Here is a 16,996-nt window from a genome sequence, read left to right as displayed (position 1 = left end):
ACCCCAATCCTGAAACAATAGTGAAGTACAGACCATGAGCTATTTCAACAGGCAACTTTTAGGGGTATGCTAGTTATTCTTTTGGTTGCAAGCAACAGAAATCAATTCTGGCTAGCCAAAAAAAATTTTAAAGGAGGGATTTATTGGAAAAATATTGGGGGCATCTCATGGAATCCATGAAGTTGTTAAACCATGAGACCTAGGGAAGTCCCCCAAATGGGACCACCCTAGAGACCTCAGCCGGTTGTTCTCAGATCCCTTCTGCTTTGGACCTGATAGAGCTTCAGGCTGTGTGCGTCTCAGCCAAGAATTTTTATTTAGCAGACAATTGGCCTGGTTAGGTCAGACGCTGTCTCTCGATTAATTAGCAATGGGAACTGGATCCTGTTGGGTGTTCCTGGCCAAGGGGACCCATCCCTGTGCTCCCAGACGTGGAGGCGTGGTTGTGAGCTGGGCAGCCGCTGCAAGAGGTGTGTGGTTCCACAGTAATAAAATAACCATCCTGAATCAGCTGACTCTACTCAGTGTGTACAAAAGTGCAGTCCGTGGCTCAGTGAAGGTAGCTGGGAGATTTCTTTAAAAGTATTTTTTGTATTTGTCCAACCTTAAAGTCTTGATCTTTATGAACTACCGAGAGTGAATGATGACTGTGGAGTCATCATCGTATCAGGGCTGAGCAGAAAATCGTATCAGGACTGTTGTCTTGTTTTAGAGATAAGGAGAAGCAACCCTGTGTTCATCAGCATTGGTTGTTTAAGATGAGGCGTACTGCATTGGAGCGCTTTGCTTTCTGCAAAAGTCAAAGCGCGTGAACTAAAAAGGCGCCCTCAATTCTGACAACAGCAGTGAGGACAAGGCAGTATAAGAATTCCAGAGACAAGGTCAGCCTGACCCATTGTTAGGAAAACCCTTCTGACACCTGACCTGCCTCCAGACTTCTGCAAGGTTGACAAACAGGTTGGAGATGGCGATAGATGGATTGTGAATGGTCACAATTCTTCGGCCCCTCCCCCTCCTGCACTCATGCCTTTTGCAGGTGACCTTACAGCTCTTTCCATCAACATCTGGAGTCTATTTCCCCACATTCCCCACATCTGGGCAAGATGTGTGACTTGATTTGTCATTAAATGTCATGGCAGCAACATCTTGGAATAGCTCAAAGCCACCCAACCCCAAGTATGGGAGAGATCTAGCCAAGATTAGCAGCACTGATGACTCAACCTACTTTGACCAAAGACACACGAGTGATTCCAGCCAAGAACAGAAGAAGTACCCAGCTAACCTGGAGATTTGGGTTTAAATATATGCCTCCTGTTTAACAAGCCAGTAGCTAACCAGTACAGCAACCCAGCCCAGTCAGGCCAATGATCAGAGAGAGAGCAGTTCTCATTGCCTGACCGTCTCCATTCTTGGGTACACAGCATCACATGAGGGTGTACTCTTTCTTAATACAGTGAGGAAACTCCCACATCATCAATAGACACTGTGCCCTAATGCACTGGCTCCTATTAAATGCCCTGGTGGATTAAATTGGACTAATCCCCTGGCAAGATGAAGGTCTAAGCCTTTAAAGTCTCTTTGACTAATTAATCCATTCTGAAGCCGATAGAAAGATTTCTTTAAACAACATTGACAACTGAAATCATGTATACTGAATGAACTTAGATCTTGAGGGAATTAGGCAGGGTTCATATGTGCACAAATCTAGAGATATCTTTGGAAACTATGACTTCATTTCTACCAGACAGTTTTCTTGTCTTCATTGTGTATGGTCTTTGAAGGTCACAGAGTAAAGACTGAAGTTGCCAGCTATCATCTGGCATGTCCACATGTCCACATGTCCAGGTGGAGCCAAATAGCTGTTTTATCCAGCCACTAAGCTCTGTACTTATTTTCTCCTTCAATCTCAAATTCAGAATGTACTGATACCTTGTCATCTTGTAAGGGAATAATCTTCTGAAGAGAAGGGTTGGTTCAAACTGGGTTTTCAGAACCCTTTAAGTCCAAAGAGGTTTTGGTCCTGAGAAAGCTGTTTTCTAAGTCTTTTCTATAGTCTGGACACTCACACACATCAACTGAACCACATTGCTAAACATTCCTTGTACTGGAAGAATTTGTCCTTGTGTGTTGTTGTAATGGAACTGGATGTAAGGTTTTGCCTTATCATCAGTCAACTCTTGACTTCTTTTTATTTTTTTAAATCAGAGATGCCCTGTCTGTGGGATGTGAACTCAGCTGCTGAGTGTAGCCCAGAATTCCCCAGTCCTCCCCAAACCCATCGGTAGGTCCCATCAGTTCGTGTGGGCTAACAAAAAGTCTGGGGCCACACAGATCCTGGTGTCCCTTGGAGAGCATTATGCCCCAAAGTCTGAACCCCCTGTCTTACCTACTTTATGAAGGCTTTCTCCTTCCTACCCCTTCCCTCAGCCTCTCTCCCCAACTTCTCTGTCTTCCCAAAGCACCTCATACTTTCTGACACTGCTTTATAACTCTTTCCCTGTCCAGTTCCCTCACCAGACTATAAGCTCCTGGCCAGGTGAGGAATGTGTTATTTATTTCACATCCTTAGTGCCAAGACCAATGTCTGAAATATGGTAATGGCGATTCCATGACTGTTTGTTAAATTAAATAATGTACTTAATTTTAGTTCTAATGAGGAAATGACCAAGCTGGCATCACTTCCAGAGAAACCTGAAAAGGAACAAGGTGGGATGCTGTGGTAGCCACAGAGTGTGCCACTCAGATCCTTTTAGGAGCATCTGCTGCAGGAGCCCAGATGCCACCCATTGGACCCACCGTGGCACAGAAACAGAGGCTACGCTCTGCCAACTGTCCCCAGCCAATGACTATGACACAGGTACCAGAGACCATCCACTCCTACCTGAAGTACAATTACTACAAAGGACCGCCTTCATTTGGAGACTCTCCATGAACCTGGCCAAGATTTTCTCAGAACTTTGCTGAGGACTGAGACTCTTTCAACCCAATCTTTCCTTCCCTCTCTACTCTCATGGGTGTCAGACCTGCATTGCAATATGATGGTTCTCCCTGCCTGCTCTCATTTTGTCCTTTTTTCTTCTTCATAGACATTTCCCTGAATAAATCTTTTGTATCTCTGATCCCATCTTGGGGTCTGCTTCTCAGAAGACCCCACTGATGGGGGGGGGGTTCACCTGGGTGACTCAGTTTGTTAAGCATCTGACTTTGGCTTAGGTCCTGATCTTATGATTTGTGAGTTCAAGCCCCACGTTGGGCTCACTGCTGTCAGCGCAGAACCCACTTTAGATCCTCTCTTTTCCTCTCTCTTCATCTTCCCCACTCATTCTCTCTCTCTCTCAAAAATAAATAAAAACATTAAAAAGAAAAAGAAGACCCCACTGACATAAGCATAGAAACAGATCAGGAAAAGCAGTTGAAAGAGAAAAGTTCAGGCTAGAACCAGAGACAATGTTCATCCACCTCTGGCTAAAGTCTCATCTGTACCTTAGAGCAGAGAAGTTGGTAATAAACCTTATAACCTACACGAGGCTTGAATATGATTTATTACTTAGAGTTGTGTATGTGACACGTGTGTGTGCACGTATGTGTGTGCATATGTGCTGAAGCGAACTGTTTGTTGGGTGTAAATTTATGTAATTCATGTGGATTCCCTTCTTCTCAGCTAATTTTTATTGCTGCTATCTTTGTGTCTCAAGATAAAAAGAATCATTTTGAGTCTTTGAAGAGGGATGCATGAATTAGCTTGGATTCAAATGATGTCTAAATAGTAGAGGCAGGAAATAATTATTTTAACAGTTGGAGTCCAAGTTCCTTTTAGGGCAGGATGGCCTTTATTTAGAAAATATTCCATGATCCACTTTGGCTGGAGAAGATGAGTTTCCAAAGGCATGGTCTCCAATACTTGAAAACCCTGGTAAGTCCCTCTGCACAAGGTAGGATCAGGAGTTTGGGAGAGGGATAAAAGTCAAAGAGGGGTCTAGAGAAGTTGAGGGGGTATTTTCAGGCGGCACAGTGGTTGTGGAGCCTGAGAAAAAGTGACTAGTGAGGGGTTCCCAGGGGCAGGTCGCTCATGTTGCTTCAAAAACAACATTCCTGTATGTCCCCCAGACTTCCAGAACTTACCACCATTTATACAAGTGGCTTGTATAAATTAGGGGAGAGAAAAATCAAGGCGAGAGAAGAGACCCTGTAATAGCCCTAGGAGATGAGCCCCATGAGGGTCCCAGAGGAGTGAGAGGTCAAATCTGCAGTTGCCATGAAGTCAGAAACTGAATTCTCAGAGCTCTTGAGATAGCACCACTATGGACGGGGGGACGAGTTGGATCTGCCCAAGGGTTAGAAAATAAGTTTTTATTTGGGGTGACTATACCCGTTCAGGAAGTACCAGGTAATTTCCCCACCATGCAGCACCCTCCCATAGTCTGTCGCCATTTAGGCAAACATTCATCCTATTATTTGCACTGAATGTTCCTATAAACCCTTATCATGGTACCATATATTAGCTTCAAGGTATTTGGGAAGTTCAAGGCAGTGGATACTTACAGCTACATAGATAGTAGGCAAAAACATGTTAATTTTTTACTTTCTAGATTTAGGGAATCTACTTTTTATATTTCTCCCACCTTTCCTTTGGCTGTAGTGTGTGTGTGTGTGTGTGTGTGTGTGTGTGTGTGTGCATACACGTGCATATGTACACAAGAGTGCTAGAGGGATTTGGGACAAGAAGAAATACCTTTGCAGAGTCTTGAATCTCAGCAGCTGTTACACAAAACAGCGACAAATCCTGGCATCCTGGAGCAGGAATAATGAGCTGGCCAAAGGCCACCAATAGTCCAGCAGACCAAGAGAGACGCATGAAAAATTTCACATCACAATGACCTTGGGAAAACCTAAATCCACTAGCAAATAGCTTGCTACCTCAGGCGAGTTGTATGATAAACTCTCTGTGCTTTAGCTGCTTCTCCTGAAAATGGGGATAAAAGAATCCACCTTTTAGTGTATTGTCAGAATTAAATGAGTAAATATGCATAAAGCACTTGGAATAGTGCCTGACACACTGCAAGCATAATGCATGTGTTAGGAAAAACAAAAAAGAAATGGAAAGGGCAGTCCATTGCCTTCTGAAAGAACATTTCAGAGGAGCAAGCGGAACCAGAGTTGATGCAGTTAGCTCTTAACATCCAAGAAATAAAGTCCAGCAAGAAACAGGTTAAAAATCACATGCTCAAAGTGAACCACTTATACATGGACTGGCTCATCCTTTCAAATGGATATAGAACTCCTACCTAAAGGGAAGAAAAAAAATTTGATTTGGGGCTCTAGAAATAGGAATATTTCCTAAAAATTTACTGAGACCAGAAATAGGTAAATGATTTGAGTAAACGCTTCTTTTAAAGCAATTAAAGTGACTTGCAAACTGTTTCATTATGATGAAAATGGATATCCTTCTTAATAAGAGGGTTTTTAACAGATGTATTTTTTAAGATTAAATTCTTTTAAAATCCTTTGTTCCATCTTGTTACTTGAGCAAATTTGCAGACAATGTTTTCATTCATTTCTTTTATTATTCATTATTCATCATTATCAGTGTGTTATAGAAAAAGTCCAGGAGGCATCCATAGTAACTATAATTAAAAACACTTATTAAGCACTCAACACAATTTAAGCACGGTGTTAATCTCTTTACTGGAAATGCAGGGTTTAAAAAAAATCCATGCATACAATGAAGACACCAAAGTTTACATTGTAACCATGACATCCACCCTCAACCCTGTGCTCATATATTTAGCAGCTCACCTGACATCCAAGTTGGATGTCTGATGAGCATCTGAAATCTGGCATGGCTAAACCCTGTCCTCCCTCCTCAAATCTGTTCCTCCCAGTGCATTCCCCATTTTAGTCAATGGCATCTCCATCCTTCCAGGTGCTCTTGTCAAAGCCCCAAGAATCTTTCCTTCCATTCAGATATTCATTCTCCGCCCACACGGTCCACGTGTGTGGCAGAGGCTGGCTTCGCACCTTGTCCAGGAGTGCACCCTGACTGGTGTAAGCCAATCGGCACATTCCATTTCTCAGGCCACTGGCCAATCAGAGTGAACCTCAGAGATTTTGTTTGGGAAGATGGGGAGGAAGATGCACTTTGTGTCTCTTACTGGATGTGAAAGAGAAGGTCTGCATGGCCCCAGTTGCGGTAAGTGGCCCTTCTTCAACTGGGACAGGAGCTTGCCTTGGTATGAAACCATTAGGCACCATAGACAAGAGAGCACAGGAACAGAAAAGAAGCGGCTCTTGAAAAGGTCATTAAGTTGTTAGATCAACCAAACCTGAAGCTTCCCTACCCCTGGGCTTCCCAATCATGTGGACGAATACAGTTCCCTATGGTTTATGCCAGTTTGAATTAGAGCTTTATGTTCCTGCAAGCGAAAGCATCCTGATCAATACAGATTAATAATTCTCAGAACAAGTCTTCATGTGTTGATCAACTTGCCTATACTTTGGCGAAACACAGAATGAAAAGCATGTTCACATCTCCGTGGCTTTGGCTGTATTGTTCCCTCTTTCTGGAGTGCCCTACCTGTCATGTCCTCTTGGCAAATCCCCACTCACCTTTTAAGACCTTTCTCTTTTAGGATATTAGTGATTGGACATGGCCTAATTTTAAATACCTGACTCTAGTGGAGTCATTCATTCTTTTCATTAGTGAGTTGGTCATTCAGAAAATATGTATTTGATATCCTACTACATGCCAGGCCTTTGCCAGATACATACAACATGTAACCCCCTTAATGAGAGATATGCAGACAAGTAAATAAGCAATTATGATATAGAGGAATAAGTGCTGAGATGGGGGGAGTTCTGGGTGCAACAGTAAGGCAGTGGGACAGCCTCTAATCCAGTCTTAGGGGATATGGCAATGGATGTGAAGAAAGCTTTCCTGGAAGAAATGATGTCTACACACAGATTTAAGAACCAGTAGGAGTTACACAGACAGAAAGACAAGGGAAAACACATCCTAGGGAGTGGAAGGGTTTGTGCAAAGGTCCAGCACCATCCAAGATCAAGGTCCTTTTGGACACGAGAAAGCAGATTTCTAGAAGGAATATGGTGAGAGAGAATGCTAGAGTCTTTGGTTCCTGGAGAACACTGGGAGGATTTTTGATTTGTGCTTTTTAGAAAGATTAAAAAGGCTGCAGACAGGAAAGGAGCCTGGGGGGACCCCACTGGGAGCAGGGGGACTGGTTAGGAAGCATTGGATCTGCTATGTCCTTTTATCCTTCTGTGTCATCTTTTCTGAGATGTCTGATTACCCCCAACAAATGTAAAGATGGGAAAATGATAAAGGTTGGTACTTGGCCATGTGCACACTGGGAGGGGATCATCTTGGATCTGGAAGTCTGCCTTACGTGATCAGAATGACATCAGTAATATTAGCAATGGGCATGATGCCAGTGCCAAGTAAACAATATTCTCAAAGCTCAAATGCCACATAATAGGTATGTAACCAGCTTCAACAGTCATTTATGGTTCTTCAGACCAACTCCAGAATTTGGATTTTAATCACATTATACAAAAGTTATATTGGAAAAAATGGACATGGTGGCAAAGGAATGGATTGCTTCACCAGTAGATTTTATTAGCAGTAAGGTGCCGTGGTCACATGTCAGCTGCTCCTAACACGGGGTAAGAGTGAGCAGAATATCTTCCCTCACAGTTTCTTTACTACAGAAATTGAACCTGCAGAGACAAAACAACAGAAAGTCAGCTTTTCCTGCTACCCGGCTGGTGTGTTGGAGCATAAAGACAGACTCTATTCTCCCGAGTCTGAGCGAGAGCCACTCCATGTGCCCGAGAGCAGACATTGGCCAAGGGAAGACAGGCCTCTTCTGTATAGAGGACTGAATTCTCCTTTCCAGTGCTCTCATGGCTGTGCAATAGCAGAGGGAGGCGGTGTCATTGGATGTCCCTAAAAACAGAGAGTGTTCATTTGTCATATCCTAAAAACACCTACTAAGCACTTGGCATGCCGTCAATCGACGCAACTGAAGAAAAGTAGGGTCAGCGGTATGATGAGAAATCAGCCAGAGGGATATTTCTGAGGTCCTGGTGTTACATTCACTTATTTCAATTCAATAATCGAATTGAAACTGACGAGCATTACCCATGAGACTAGACAATGCTCAGTTTGCTTGGAAGCTAATTTTCTTTAATAACATATAGAAGCATATGTCAAGTGCCTGGCACAGACAAGGTTCTGAGAAGATGCCTTTTCTCTTCATCTCCATTTCCTTCCCTGTGGTCTGATGGCTGGAAGGTTCTCAAACAGCGCATTAAAGGTTAAACACTAATCTTGATGAAGGACACAAGAGATGAAGGGCGCACACACTATATATAAATAAAGGTGAGCTGAATTTTTTTGGTGGCAGTTAGCAACTTGCTGAAGTCAGATTTCCTGCCCACGAATTATGGCATTGGGCCTTCACTGAATTATCTTCTCAGGGGATGAGAGTAGTCCCCCCATCCCATCCCCACCATCAAGAGAGTAAACATATTCATTGTCCCCAACTACTCTCCTGTGGCTTTGTAATCTCTCCTTCCCATCGCCTCCTATCTCTCCTCTCCCCAGGCAACCAGTGATCTGCTGTCACACACAGTTGCTAAATGAAATCATTCTTTTTAACTTAGGGTCATGAAGCCAGATTCTCATTTTAACACATGTAGCAAATAACACATACCCATCTACAAATCTCTCAAAATTATCCCCTTAAAATTCTGCTCTTTTTAGCAAAGAAACAGAAGCAATTGGGAAAGCAATTGTGACCATGACGTGGGAGAACAACTATAGATTTAACTTAAAGTAGGCTTTCAGTGGGAATAGGATTACAAAAATGACGCGGCGCGGCAAATCTCTTTGGATTTTTATTACTTACACTTTTCCGTCGTTTCTTTCCACCATGATCTTGGACGCTCCCACTCTGGGTAGAGTTGGGTTGATCACCCGGTTGTACCAGATAAATTTAACCTTCTGCAAATCTCCAACATCCACATCAGAGTCAAATTCGTTGGAGTGAGTGCTGTCGGGGTGGAGAGTGCCCCTTGGGAGTTGAGAAGTTAATGAAAACGTTACGTGAACATACAAAAATATACACATCAATATATACATATAGGGTCCTAAAACCAGCTCACAACGCAGCTCTAGTAAGGTGACTGGTAGTACGTTTGCCATCCGAATGTGTTAAGTGATGCAGACAGGTATGGTAACTCAGTGGCAGGTCATTTGCCAGCAATAACTCGTATTGCTTTAATGTCATCCTTACTTTCATAAAATTTCAAATATGTTTTGGTCACAATTCTCCCACAATTTAATAAGTGATGACATCATCATATCGTCTTCTCCCGGTTGTTTTGTGGGCAGGATACTTATTTACTGACTATAAACCAGATGCCACGCATCAAAACGGACATCAGTGGTTTTCTCAGGAAACAGCAGAGAAAAAAAAAAAAAAATTCCGAAACAGAAATGTATTCTGAAATGTATTAAGGTGCAAGGTAAAACAAACAGCTTAGAGTAATATTTTACTCACTTGAAAATTTCATATTGTTTAGAATTCCCTTTATTTCCAAACAAGGTCACTAGCACGTGTCCTGTAACCTTCCTTCCAGACAGCGTGACAGCTACCTTATACCTCCAACCTGCACAGGGTGAAAATATTTGCAAAATGTCAGCTTGTGCAGAAGATATTCTGAAAACAGGCTTAATTGGATGCCACTGCTGCTGAATTTTGAGTAATTTATATATAGTATTGTTTTTTAAATTATTTATTCATTTACTTTGAGAGAGAGGGAAAGCACGAGTGGGGAGGGACAGATAGAGAGGAAGGGAGAGAGAATCCCAAGCAGGCTCCACACTGTCAGCACTGAGCCTGACACAGGGCAGATCTCACCAACCTTGAGATCATGACCTGAGCCGAAATCAATAGATGGATGCTTAACCAACTGAGCCACCCAGGTGACCCAGTAGTGGCCGTTCTTCTAAGCAGATAGATACTCCTTTATCTAAATGTTCAGAAGACAGATGTGGGGGCAGGGCAGGAGTACAGAATCATTCCAAAATCAAGAAATTTCAAGTAAATGTAAGTAAGTCATATATTTTGCTTTCAATTTCTTGACCTAGCAATTTGTTTTTGAATATTCTAAGAACTTTACGTTAAAAGAAAGCGGGAAAATGGTAGAGTGTGACATTTTCATCAATTCCTTTTCACAGGTCTAAGTTGTCTACACTTATTTAAAAAATTCTATAATTCAGCTTTCCATTGCCATTGGAAATGTATTAAGTTATGGTAACCACTCTATGGTACCAGTCCATACTTAACTAGCAGTTTATGCCATTTAGAGCTAGCCTGGGTCAAACTGAGGAGGGGATTAAACTTGGCTTTAGTTTTTACAGTGCGGCCAACCCCACTGGCTCCAATAGTTTTCTTCCTCTGTGACCCAGGAAGGAAACCTGGGGGCTGTCCCCATGCCTTACCATCCCTGCACCCTCTAATTCCTATCACCCATGGAGGCTACCGCCCTAAACAGCTCTTCGATCTGGCAACTCCCTTCCATTCCCACAATCTCTGCCACCTCTCTCCTGGATTACTTTTCTGCTCGTACAAAACCTCAGAATTTTCTTTAGTGAAACTTGGAAGAGTCTGGAGCAGAAGAAGCCCCCTGAATTCAGCACCAGAATCGAATATGAAGGAATCAATCTTGGTATCATTTTTAGTTCAGGCCCCCAAAACTCTGTTCTGTTGCCCCTGTTGAGCCCGAGTTACATTGAGCATGACAGCTTTTGAATATTTTTCCATGTTTGGGAAGAGAGTTTCCAACTTTTCTGCGGAAGAGCAATTTCACACATTTTCACCAAACATGATAAAATACAGAGCATTAAGGATTTAAGACAAATATAGTAGAGACTTACGGGCAAAGTTGGTGGCATCACCAGTGTTTAGATAAAATATCTGGCCCACCCCGTTTGTTTTTCCAGGAAATCTGTCAGCATAATGACCCATCTGTGGGCAGCCTTCACTGGGGCAGGGGAAGCACTTGTTCTAGGGGAAATTAACAAATGATGACTGAAGTGCACCCTCTTTTTCCACGTGTTATTGCAATTCAAACATTCTAAAGCCAATTCTGTACTGATGGCAAAAGAGGATTTTCATAGTATCTCAGCAAAGGTTAAAAAGCATTTCGTTAGTTACAATGATAAACCAGTGATTTTACTGTCCAATGACACGATACTAACAAAAATATTATAGAAATCATACGAAAAGGGAATTTAGATATATATTTCTACATATATTTTAATCTTGTCTCTTGCCTTTGTAAGTTGCTCAAGTGGCCCCCAAGACATCCATCTGCCTCCAGGGGTTAGAATTTATTTTAGAAAGATTGCAAAAGGAAGAGCAGAGGGGATGAGGCGCTCTGATATGCAAAATCGGGCCCATTAGTAGGATGAAAGACTCAAAAGTCAGGTTTTTCCCAAAATTTTTAGCTTCCACTTAGCATGTTAAGGTCTGAAGGATTCAGATCTAAGAGTTTTCCCAATGTGAGCAGAAAATGTCCCAGTTGGCCTTTAAGTCGTAGCTGTGAGGTTGGGGTGTGGAGAAGATATATATCACATAGAAAAATGTCCTCTTTCTGGGTCAAGGAATTATGGGAAGAAAAGGGAGAGGGAGAAACACAATGGGAGAGACAAACAGCACAACTCCTGCTATGGAGGGGCAAGCCTGCTCCGCAATGGAGGCGAGGGGCAGTCTCTTGGATCAATGAACCAGATGGGGACTGGGCCAGAGTCGGGGTCTGCATCCAGCAAAAACTAAGGGGAGACTGAGCCAGTCAGGAAGAAATGGCCAGAGCTATCTGGGAAAGTTGGCCAAACCAGAAGAGTATATGTGCTGAGACATTATCTGCAGACACCAGCCGCATGCTCATCAAAAATGCAGACCCCCAAGTTCTCCCCTCTGCCCTGCACACAAACTGACCACCACCCCCGTGATCACTGTGCCAATACCAGCTTGGGGAGAAACTGATGAAGGGGTCCAAAGGCTGGGATATATGCAAAACTGGTAACATTTCCTTTTTTTTTTTTTTTTTAAGTATTTATTTATTTTTAATGTTTTTATTTATTTTTGAGAGAGAGACAGAGTACAAGCAGGGGAGGGCAGAGAGAGAGAGGGAGACACAGAATCCGAAGCAGACTCCAGGCTCTGAGCTGTCAGCACAGAGCCTGACATGGGGCTTGAACTCATGAACCACGAGATCATGACCGAAGTCAGACGCTTTAACGGACTGAGCCACCCAGGTGCTCTAACTGATAACGTTTTCTTACAGAAGTATCTGAGTGGGATGCCTGGGTGGCTCAGTAGGTTAAGTGGCTGACTCTCAATTTCAGCTCAGCTCATGATCTCTTGGTCTTGAGAGCCCCATGTTGGACTCGGTGCTGGGTGTGGAACCTACTTAAAATTCTCTCTTCCTCTCCCTCTCCCCCTGTCCTTTCCCTGCTAGCATGCACACTTCATGCACAAGTTCTCTCTCTCTCCCTGCCATCATCAAAAAAAAAAAAAAAAAAAAAAAGTGTATGAGCATCACTTAAAAGGTCTAAATATATTACTGAATCAGACTAAATTTTAACTGAATGAAACCTAAAGCTCCTTTGCTTGTTTCACCATTACGTAGAGATTGGGGATTTGGGAACAAGATAAAAACAAAGCTAGACCAAAGAAGGGGGTTGGTGTTGTTGCATGCATAAGCTATACTGCAAATAAAACATGCATCTCACATACACATATAGCCAACATTTGTTGAATGCTAGTTATTATATTTTAGATTCTGGGCTAAGCAATTAAAACATAGCATCTCATTAAATCCTCCCACAAAACCTATGGAGTCTCCCATTATTATTGCATTTAGAAATGAAAAAACTGCCTTAGGTTAAGAATTTTGTTCAAATCATTCAACCATTTAATAGTGAAATCAGGTTTCAGACCCTTTCTCTTCATCACGAAGTTATACATCCTTTGTAACTATGACTTCACCTGGCATGTTACTTAAAATTTTATTTATTAAATGACATAGATCACATATTTTTCCTTGAAAAAATTTATAGTGAAAAGAAGAGCAATAAAAAATAACAGGCAAAGGGCACCTGGGTGGCTCAGTCAGTTAGGCATCTGACTTCAGCTAAAGTCATAATCTCACAGTTAGTGAGTTTGAGCCTTGCATCGGGTTCTGTGCTGACAGCTCAGAGCCTGGAGCTGGCTACAGATTCTGTGTTTCTCTCTCTCTCTCTCTCTCTCTCTCTCTGCCCCTCCCCCCCTCATGCTCTCTGTCTGTCTCTTAAAAATGAATAAATGTTAAAAAAATAACAGGCAATAGATATATCACTTTCAAGATCACATTTAAGGTTTTTAACCCAGATGTCTAGCGAATACCAAACAAGATGAAAACTCAAAATCAAGCAAAGAAACAAAAAACTTGGCAATTATAAGGTTGCACAGAAATATCCACATGCCCATAATGATATAGTTTTATAGGATCAGCATTTAAGACAAGTTTTCCATATGTATCAGCATCCTGGAGCCATAGCTCAGATTTCCTTAGACTACTTTTTTTTTTTTTTTTTTTTTTGCTTACAATATTTCTAAGACAAGTTTGAACATTTACCTGATACATACTGGAGTGATAGAGAACAAAGTGGACATTTCAGCATATAAGCCTATTCCTCTAAAGTTCTCCAGTGCCTTATCACTATTACAATAATGTCAATGTACTTCAATTAAAAATATGTACGATTAAAAGTATAAATAATGTGGCAATAATATAGTGACATTCACTGAATGCATGTCGCGTCCAGTGAACCATACGTCATGAGGATGTGATGGTTACAAAATTCTTCAGGTACAAAGTAGAATATCTACTTACTGCAGAGAAAACACTGTAAGAGGCACAAGGGAATCCAGCAAAGCCATCGGGGTTAAGGATGCTATCCAAGTAATACTTGTAGCTTCTTAAGTGATTACAGGCCACAAAGTCACGGGTCCCTTGGAAATCAGAAATGATTTACACCTCAGCAACAGATTTTATTTTTCCAACGTCATGATTAGAACACAGTTGTTGCGTAGATTTTTCTAATTAGTGTGAACTCATGGTGGGCACAGAACAAAATCATGGATACAGTGTATTTATGGTTTGTGATGTGATCAGAAGTTAAGTACTATTGAAAAATTTAATAGTAATGCCATAGCTAAACGAAATGGAAAAATAACTTTAGAAGGAAAAGACTGGTCCATATAGATATAAGTACAACTTAGTAATGCATTCCCTGAATTAGATCCTTGGAAAGTTGACTACAATTACATTTTCTTTCCTAGGGTCTCTTCATGCCCAACTTTCCTCAGTGAAAAGGCCATATTTTGTGTTAAAAGTCCTTCATTACAGAAAATGTGAGATCTGTACCCAAATACTTAGCAAATTTAGTAAAATGAAATACAAATGTTCCCCTAGGAAAATCTCTTCATGTCCATAATGGTTTTTACCTTCCCAGATCCCATCTATGTCAACGATCTGAGAGAGAATGTTCTTCTGACATCCGGGCATTTCTTTTCCTCCATTTGGAAAGAAATCTAGATGGCCTACGGTTTGGCTCATTCCAAACCCTGAGGAATTTTAAAATATGAGAAAGTTCATGTTACTGTATAGAGTCAAAACACTCTAAAACACTCTACTGTGTAGAGTTAGTAAACACTTGTGGAGGATGAATTGCAGAACTCACCCATGTTAGGGATTATAGGGGCAGCGTCTGTGTGAATTACATCCACAAACAGGGCATCGCTGGGGTCCAATCGGACTAAGTCGGGTGTGCCCTCAAAGCAAGGTTCAGCTGGATCCAACCCTAAAGTAGATAGGATGTATCATGTTAATATCAGTGTATGCATTCACCTTTCTTTGTTAATTACCTACCCAAGTGCAAGCACTGGTGGGAACCATGACTTATTTATGGAAAGAGATAAGGTAGTTCTTCCCTACCTTATCATCTTCTTCCACTTTCTGTGTCTAATTCACTATTCAAATTATAGCAAATTTTTCTCAAACCATGAAATTTGGCTCTTTTGTGGATGGTTAGTCACTGGGACAATCCAGGCCACTAGCGACAGTTCTAGGGAAAGAGCTAGACTCTGGGAGACATGAGACTCCTAAAAGCTGTTCAGGCTAAAAGAAGTCTCCCCTCCCCCACCTGCCCCACTCTCCTGTAAAATCCTATAAAGGCAAGGACTTCGGTAGTCATGGTCACCAGGACCACAACTTCACAAAGTGCCTGGCTGAGTAGGCTCTTGTAAACAGTCATGGACCACGAGAAAGAATGTTCTCTCCAGCAAATTAATGATAGACATCTGGATGCCCCCACCAATCCAAACATGAACCATTTGCCCAAGGTATTAAAAAAAAGAATCAGAAGGTTGGAGAGAGAGTGCAAAGATGGAAAAGAAAAGTGACTGCTCCCTGAAATAGTCATCTCTCAGATCCAGGATAGCAAAGTCTTTCCTATAAACTTACAAGGTCGTTTTAGGGCCTGAGTATATACAACATGTGGCCCCATTGGCCAGAAGCAATCAGTCTGAGATTTGTGGAATAATATTTTTTTATCTAACTAGCAGCCTGCAGGACTGATCAGCCTGTCCTAACCACCTGTATCCTGTAACTCTTAGCTCAGGGTGGGTGAGGATTACGCTAATTATCAATTGCTGTCAAAGCGTAATATAATAAATTATATATCTTGAGCTCTTTAGATTTAATTCTATTTATTATTTATTTTGTTATTTATTCTCTTTATTCTAGTCACGAGACTTGTCCTTTGTGAATGCCTGAAAACAGGAAAAGAGATGTGAATAAGACTTTCCGATGTTCTTAATTCAAATTTTAGTCACATGCAATATATGTGTGTATACACACACACACACACACACACACACACACACATATGTTAAACAGATGGGGGCACTTGGGTAACTCGGTTAAGTGTCCAACTCTTGATTTCGGCTCAGGCCATGATCTCATGGTTGTAAGTTTGAGCCCCGAGTTGGGCTCCGTGCTGGGCATGAAGCCTGCTTAAGATTCTCTCTCTCCCTCTCCCTTTGCCCCTCCCCTGCTTTCTCTCTCAAAAAAAACAAAAAAAAACCCAAAAAAAACCCCAAACAAACTAACAAAAAACCAGGGCTCTGTAGACCAAAGATCAATATTAGTAAAAAATTCGCAAGTCCTCAGAACATACTGATTCCCGATCACGTGGCCCAATTCAGAAAATGCCAAACTGCCATCCGTTTAGACCCCATGTAGGCAACCCTTAGTCCAATTTTTCAGCTTTTACTGTTTGACCAACCTGTGATTCGCCCAGCCGTCCCATTGATCCTCCTTCCTGCCTCTCCAGCTGCGTGGGCACCCAGACTGTGGCCAATGATGTGGACGTCGGAAGGTGAGTACCCAAATGCTGACTGTTGGAAAGAAAACTTCTTCAGAATGTTTTCAAATATATCAAAATTCAAGATGGCCACAGAAGAAGATCCCCTCAAACCTTGAGTTTTAAGAAGACGTGCTGGGGGCGCCTGGGTGGCTCAGCCGGTTAAGCGGCTGACTTTGGCTCAGGTCATGATCTCGCGGTACGCGAGTTTGAGCCCCGTGTAGGTCTCTGTGCTGACAGCTCAGAGCCTGGAGCCTGTTTCAGATTCTGTGTCTCCCTCTCTCTGACCCTCCCCCGTTCATGCTCTGTCTCTCTCTGTCTCAAAAATAAATAAACGTTAAAAAAAGAATTTTAAAAAAGGAAGACGTGCTGCCCCTTCAAAGCATCTGATTTTCACGGACCTTTCCCCCCCCAGTTATAACAGAATATGGCAATGGTTTAACATTTAAACTGGTGGAAGTAGGAATCTCTGTTCTTTTACTATGTAGAGGAAATCCTCGC

The 16,996-nt window shown here is 42.0% G+C and overlaps 1 protein-coding gene across 1 annotated transcript; it reads right to left on the bottom strand.

The window, feature by feature from the left end:
* Window positions 1–7,608: 7,608 nt before the first annotated feature.
* On the bottom strand, window positions 7,609–16,640 carry LOC121026862 (pancreatic triacylglycerol lipase-like; the record flags this gene model as incomplete). The annotated part of the gene is made up of 8 exons (XM_040469670.1): window positions 7,609–7,734; window positions 8,928–9,092; window positions 9,582–9,690; window positions 10,961–11,090; window positions 13,963–14,081; window positions 14,577–14,696; window positions 14,813–14,932; window positions 16,418–16,640. Coding segments are annotated over 8 exons (1,050 nt in total), but the record flags the coding sequence as incomplete, so codon positions are not given.
* Between the last annotated feature and the right edge of the window lie 356 nt (window positions 16,641–16,996).

The sequence above is a fragment of the Herpailurus yagouaroundi genome, unplaced genomic scaffold, assembly GCF_014898765.1.
Source record: "Herpailurus yagouaroundi ecotype Mexico unplaced genomic scaffold, PumYag 162575, whole genome shotgun sequence".
Taxonomy (NCBI): Eukaryota; Metazoa; Chordata; class Mammalia; order Carnivora; family Felidae; genus Herpailurus; species Herpailurus yagouaroundi.
This window is presented reverse-complemented; position numbering and strand designations above follow the sequence as displayed.